The following is a 6,851-nucleotide window of genomic DNA, read 5'->3' on the forward strand; positions in this document are numbered from 1 at the left end:
TCCCATTGCTTCAGGTATGAGACAGCCATGCACATTTCCCTGCCCTTCAAAAATGCTATTCTGTGCTCTAGTGGCCAGTTGGCAGGTTTAAGTGCAGTCGTGTAGGGGGAGAGGGGTGTGCCTACCAAGCAAAGTGGTTGACAACAGCAGGGAAGTTAGGGGTTAAAAATTGGAGTATATAAAAGTATAGTATAGACCGTTTACCATGGCGTCACTTGCAAAAGCATGGTGTTCTTAATAGGTCCTGTGATGTGCAGCTACATTAGAGTCTATCCTTTTTTTTACACCCTAAATCGCAAACATTTGGACTGGCATCCCTCTTTACACATATTAAGCTCGCATGCTTTAGGTTATTAAAGTGGATTTGTTTTAAAAGATCAGTTTACTATTTGATAGTCATATTATTTTATTTTTTGCCAGGTGACGGAGCTGAATGACCCTCTCTCAAATGAGGAAAGGAACCTGTTGTCTGTTGCATACAAGAATGTTGTTGGAGCCCGTCGCTCTTCATGGAGAGTCATAAGCAGTATTGAGCAGAAAACCTCTGCTGATGGCAATGAAAAGAAAATAGAAATGGTACGTGCCTATCGTGAGAAAATTGAAAAAGAATTGGAAACAGTATGTCAAGATGTGTTGAGTCTCTTAGATAATTTTCTTATCAAAAATTGTAGTGAAACACAGCATGAAAGCAAAGTGTTTTACTTGAAAATGAAAGGTGATTATTATCGATACTTGGCAGAGGTCGCCACTGGTGAAAAAAGAGCAGCAGTGGTTGAATCTTCAGAGAAGGCTTACAGCGAGGCTCATGAGATCAGCAAGGAGCACATGCAGCCTACTCATCCTATACGGCTGGGCTTGGCACTCAACTATTCTGTGTTCTACTATGAGATTCAAAATGCCCCTGAACAGGCTTGCCATCTGGCCAAGACAGCCTTTGACGATGCTATTGCAGAGCTGGATACCCTGAATGAGGACTCCTACAAGGACTCTACACTTATCATGCAACTCCTACGCGACAACCTAACACTCTGGACAAGTGATCAGCAAGACGATGATGGTGGCGAAGGAAATAATTAAAACCTCCTGATGGACTGGCAGCCGCACGCTGATGCTACTACCGCAGTCTTTATTTTTTTTCCCACAAGTGGGGGGTTGAGGGTGGGGGAGGGCAAGGAAGGGACAACCTCCCCAGGGAAGACCCTACCACCTGTCTTTGATTGCCTCTTCGACATTTTGCCAAAACACCACGAGTGGAAAGTTAGACTGCCTGTGCTAGTATGGAATGGCAGCCTAACACTGGCACATGGACTGTTCTGTAGTTAATAAAAGTGGAGCTGTTTTTAATTTTAAGTTATCGCTAGACATATTTAGAAAGAGATTTAAGAATAGGAATAACTTGAATGGAATGCCTTTTAATAGTTTTGTGGTTCCAGTAAGTTATTTTATATTTATATTTTTAGCTGTATGCACGTCTTGCCCTTCATGCTTTATTCATATTTATTTAGTGTGTATTGTGTACTTTGTGCACTGCACCTATCAAGACATAAATTACAGAGTTTTACAGCCACAATTAAAATTATATCCCTACAAACTTAATCTTTACTCTGTCAGCAATAGAATAATTTAACCTTACGCAAATCGGCTTTCAGTGAGATTGCTTCTTTCAATTAAATTTGCCATTTTAAATATTTGGTGACTTTGGGTATAGATTTGGGAACTTGTGGGCCCACAGTAAATTCAGATGGAATTTAAATCTCTTCTCTAGCGAGACTCATGCAATCTAGATGTTCTTATAGATATAAAACAGTATCGTTTTCATAGTGGTGGTTTATATGTCCCGCTAATTTATTCTTGCTCAACCATAGCTTGGTTGAGGGCTGCCCCTTCTCAACCTTTGAGGAATCTAAAATTGCATTAGAATTTAAAAAAAAAAAATCTGTTGTAGGCATGAGGGCCTCAGGTAATTCTTATTTGGTCCTGCATTATTGTGGGGCACAGAAAATATTAGTGAAAACAAATTACCCCCACCACATCCTCCACTTCACTTCAAAATTAAAAACATGTTTGCAAAAATAAAGCCTGCAGTGTACTGTTGGAGTATCTGAGAGCATTTAACTGTAGAGTTTTAAACATTATAGTGTTATTGGTTTATTTTGGCTATACAATACCAGAGATATAGTACATTGGCTAGTGATTTAAATGGAGCTAGTATTACAAAAAAATTATAAAAATGTTTCTATATTAAAAATGTAGGCATTATTCCCTCTAATCTTTCAGAAGCAATCCCCAAACAAGATATAAATTGGATAACATTGTTTTAATTTTGTTATTGGTGATTCATTGCATCATCTGCTATGTGAAAGGGTAGTTAATCTCGCATATTACAATGCATTTGTGTCTTTTTGGCATGCATTTAAATGGAGAACTCCTGTTTAGAAAACTCTGCTTTATGTAATTTTCTGGTTTGATACTCGCAACCAAAGTTCTAAACGTTCTAGTTTAGAAGTATTTAAAAGGAAACTGTATAGGAAGATTTTTTTTTAAATTACATATATATCATTTTTAAGCCATAGGTAATTACAGGACATGTGACAAAATTCAGCTGATGCAACTTTCATTCAGACTTGGTGAGTTATGCCTACTATAGCAATGCTAGAGTAGTATAATTGTAGCCATTATTTAATTGACACCTAAACGAGTGTAATACTCCCCATTATGAATTGGCTAGTCAGTTTATTTACAGTTTTCCTTTCTGCCCCCTAACGTCTATCCAGTTATCAGTGTTAAATTTACTTGTCCAGTGTGGAAGTAATTTACTGGAATTACATGAACTATTTTCCTTTTCTTGGCTGCTATAAAACCTTAAAGATCTTAAGAGGGCTCCAATGCTAGGAATGATGAGTAGGTCCTAAGCAGCATTTTTTTTATTGCACTTGCCTATATAACAGTTTTTCCAATGAAATGACTACCGCTGCATTAATCTCAATACAATATTGTGCATGCTAGTGTTGTATTTCTATAACGTAGCTTGAAATGAAATTATACAGTAGATGTTATGTATTCCTATGGCAAGCCAACTACTCTTCAATTTCATTGCCTTTATTTTTTAGGAAGCAAACTATTTTCTCCATTGGAAAGTGAGGGTTAAAGGGTAGACCGTCTACAGAGCTGTAATAATCACTTATTGGTCTGTAATGGATGTTGCTATTGTGACATGCAGATATATAATTTTGGTCTAAAAAGAAAAAAAAGAAATGCTTAAAAAAAATAATAAAATATATTTTAAAAAAACAAATAAAAAATTGGGTAGATGGGAAAATGGGAGGGATCATAAACACCAGTTTTAGCCTAACCTCAATGTCTGGTGTTAGTCATGGTGAAATTCTAATTATTAATGTGTAGGACAATTACTGTTTTTGAATAAGCCTATGTTTGTGCTTCTTTGTCATTGTAATGCAGTGAATTATTTAAGGTCAGATCAGTGGATTATCATTTTTATGTTTTTAATTTTTATTTTTAAACTCCGTGTTTCAGTACAGATTTTTTTTTCTTCGGCACACGGACCATTTCTAGCAGTTTTCCTCAGTGATGGAATATCATGAATGTGATTCATTATGTAACTGTCGCACATTGAGCAAATAAACTTACAGATCTGATGTGGTTGCTGCTTAAAAGCAATGTGTAGTGTTTTTCTTCAATGTTTGTCATGCAGTCTTTTTTTATCAGGCTTATACTTTTTACACCTGTGTTCCATGTATTTTTGCAGTTGTTTCTTATAGCGTTCCATGAAGCTGTCCATTTAAGAGTCTCCTACTTCAAGTGACCACACCATAGAGCCCTATAGAAAGCTACTGCACAATGCTGCTGGTGCACAGATCTGCAGTGGGATTTAAACAAACACTGGAGGCAAGGGTAAGTATGCATCTGGTAGGGGGTGCTAGCTTAGCACAATGAGGAAGAGCAAAAAGGACAGATACATTTTTTGTCAGATTACTTTAAGGATAAGTGCACTTTCAAAGTAAAAATTGTAGTTACTTATTGCTTCCTTCCTGGGAGTAACATGGAAGGTCCACTCCATACAGTGTTCTGCACAGCTGGATCCCTACCTAATGATGAGTGGCACCCTTCTGTGTAGTTAAATGGAACGGTCAGAACAAGATTTTCAGCATTCATAATCCCTTTTACTGCCACCTTCATTAGCACTGTGGTGGGGCAGTAGAGGGATATAAAGCAGTCGCTTTTAAAATGCGTTTTTAACCACTTGAAGTCCGCTGTGTTAAACCCCCTTCCCATCCAGGCCATTTTTCAGTATTCAGCGCTGCAGTACTTTGACATTTATTCTGTCATGCAACGCTGTACTGAAATTAATTTTATACAATTTGTTTAGGGAAAGATAGAGCTTTCTTTTGGTGGTATTTAATCACCACTGCGGGTTTTTATTTTTTACTATATTAAGGAAAAATTACAGAAAAAAAAATAAAAAAACTGTTTCCCCTATATTAAATGATAAAACATTTATTATTACCCAATTTTTTGCTAAAATATAAAAGACGGGGTCACGTCAAGTAAAAAGACACTAAACATGTCAAGCCTTAAAATGTGCGCGCGGGAAACCTCAAAAAACGATAATACCCAAAATGATTGCCCTCACTGCGATGTTCGCGGCGATATGTAACGTGTGTAGCGCAATTGTCGTTTTCGCGCGCTGGTGCACCGGACCCGTATTTTACGTTTTATATGTACGTAAATGTGGGGGTGGGGGACTTAAACATTTTGGGGTTTTTTAAAAAACTTTTTTTATATGTGACTTTTATTCTTTTTACTTTTTTTTAATATATATTTATTTATTTTTACACTTATTGTTATTGCTATCACATAGGGGGATAACAATCCCCCTATATAATAGCACAGGTACACTGACAGGTCCTGTTTATGGAGACATTAGGGGTCTCTAGGACCCCTAATGTCACCTGGGGACCCCAAAAGAAGCTGATGAAGCAGAGATCTGCTTCATCAGCTTCTTTTCTCTGGCTATAGCAGCCAGATGACTAGCAGGTGAATGCGGAAGTGATGTAATACACATCACTTCTGCATTCACAGCCCGGAGGGAGATCAGCAAGGAGCTGATCTCCCTCCCTTCTCCTCCTGATGCCCTCCCGAGCCGGTCCCGGGCCGCAGATGAGCTAACGGATTCCGGGACTGAAGGTGAGGGGTCAGGAGGGGAGGCGGCGACAGCAGATGAGGGGGGGCACACACCAGCTCATTTACAGTAATACCTTGGTTTAAGAGCATAATTCGTTCCGGAAGCATGCTTGTAATCCAAAGCGCTTGTATATCAAAGCGAATTTCCCCATAGGAAATAATGGAAATTCAGATGATTCGTTCCACAACCCAAAAATATTCATATAAAAATGATTACAATACTGTACTGTAATATAATACTGTACAAAATATAAAGAAAAATAAACCAATTACCGGTACCCTCGTGGCTGGTGTGAGGGGGACAAGAGAGAGGGGGATTATTGTGCAGGATGACTTTCACCATCACTAACGGAATCACTGCTATCTCTTGACTCAATGGAATCTTTTTCATTTTGTGAAACCTTAACAAGGAATCTATTCAATGTGACATTGCATTGTCGTTAAACAGCCTCATCATCGCTCGCACTGCTACAGCCTTATTCGGGTGGCGCTTTTCTACAAAATTTTGCTCTTATTGCAAGACATTTGCTTGTATATCAAGGCAACATTTTTCAGAAATGTTTGCTTGTCTTGCAAAACACTCTCAAACCAAGTTACTTGTAAACCAAGGTATTACTGTACATGATCGCCTGGCTATAGAGCCGCCAATCGGGTATATGTTAAACAGCCAGTAACGGCTCTATGCATTGCACGTGTTTTTTCTGCCCGTGCGTGCGCTAGGGGGCGCGCACAAGCAGAAAAAAAAATGCTGTCTGGAGACGGCAACCCGCTAATGCAGCAGTGCCGTCCATCCGTTTTTTTTCAACGGGCGGAAGGCAACTGGTTAAATGTCGTATTAAAAAAATGTTCATTTTTGCCAGTGTGTGTAACATACAAACATTGGTCTGACATTAAAGGAGACCTGATTTGAAATGAATGTTGGGTGGCATTGCTGAACACTTCCTGAAAATACTGGTTACTTGAAAGTCATGCTGATTCAGTGATTTCAGTCACTGATCCAGAACGAACATGAAGTCAGAACTCCTGATATGCATGCTATGGGCCACGTTTCTAAAGTGGTAGTATGGTCTTACCATGGCCATACCAATGCTAACAAAATTAAATCCCATTACATTTGTAATGCACAGCTCTGTGCTTTGCAAATGTGCATTATGCTTTGCTTTCTTTAAGACTCCAAAGCATGTAGAGTGCAATTCAATGAATTAATGGAAAAAAGTAGGACCTGGATATGGAACCTGTCAATCATGCGACTGGCCTCTCCTCCAATCACTGTCTGCAGTGTTGTGCAGAGAACTCTGGGACAATAAAATGCAGTAGTGTGGTGGAAAGATTGACTTCATGTATAACTAGAATGTCCAAAAGGGTACCCAGTTTTACCTGTAGACCGTGTGCCCTTTCCCCATCTTGTCTGTGGAACTACCCCTATCCTGCTTTAATGCCAGAAGAGACCTGGCATTTATCTGCCGCGAGGCAAACAAGTCGTTTGCCTGGAGCGGCAGATTCCCTGAGGGCGGCAATTGCTGCGGTCGGGAGAAGGGGAGAGAACCGGAGGCCATAGTAGAGCAGCGGGGACGAGGACGGCCGGCGGGGACGAGGACGGCGGCTTGCGGCGGTGTCCAGGCAGGCATTCGGCGGTCTCAAGGCAGCGG

The 6,851-nt window shown here is 39.6% G+C and overlaps 1 protein-coding gene and 1 long non-coding RNA gene across 2 annotated transcripts in view; both read left to right on the forward strand.

The window, feature by feature from the left end:
* YWHAG (tyrosine 3-monooxygenase/tryptophan 5-monooxygenase activation protein gamma) overlaps positions 1-1,921 on the forward strand; it is a 27,444-nt gene extending 25,523 nt beyond the window's left edge. The window contains exon 2 of the mRNA XM_018574259.1: positions 421-1,921. Coding sequence (XP_018429761.1) covers positions 421-1,077 — 657 coding nt within the window. The 3' untranslated portion in view covers positions 1,078-1,921. The remainder of the gene's footprint in view (positions 1-420) is intronic.
* Positions 1,922-1,940: 19 nt separating this feature from the next.
* The window catches only part of LOC108802401, a 6,280-nt gene continuing 1,369 nt past the window's right edge, over positions 1,941-6,851 (forward strand). The window contains exons 1-2 of the long non-coding RNA XR_001942218.1: positions 1,941-2,139; positions 5,796-5,801. This is a non-coding gene — a long non-coding RNA (uncharacterized LOC108802401). The remainder of the gene's footprint in view (positions 2,140-5,795; positions 5,802-6,851) is intronic.

This window comes from Nanorana parkeri, unplaced genomic scaffold (assembly GCF_000935625.1).
Source record: "Nanorana parkeri isolate BGI_ZX_2015 unplaced genomic scaffold, ASM93562v1 scaffold2843, whole genome shotgun sequence".
NCBI classification, from domain to species: Eukaryota; Metazoa; Chordata; class Amphibia; order Anura; family Dicroglossidae; genus Nanorana; species Nanorana parkeri.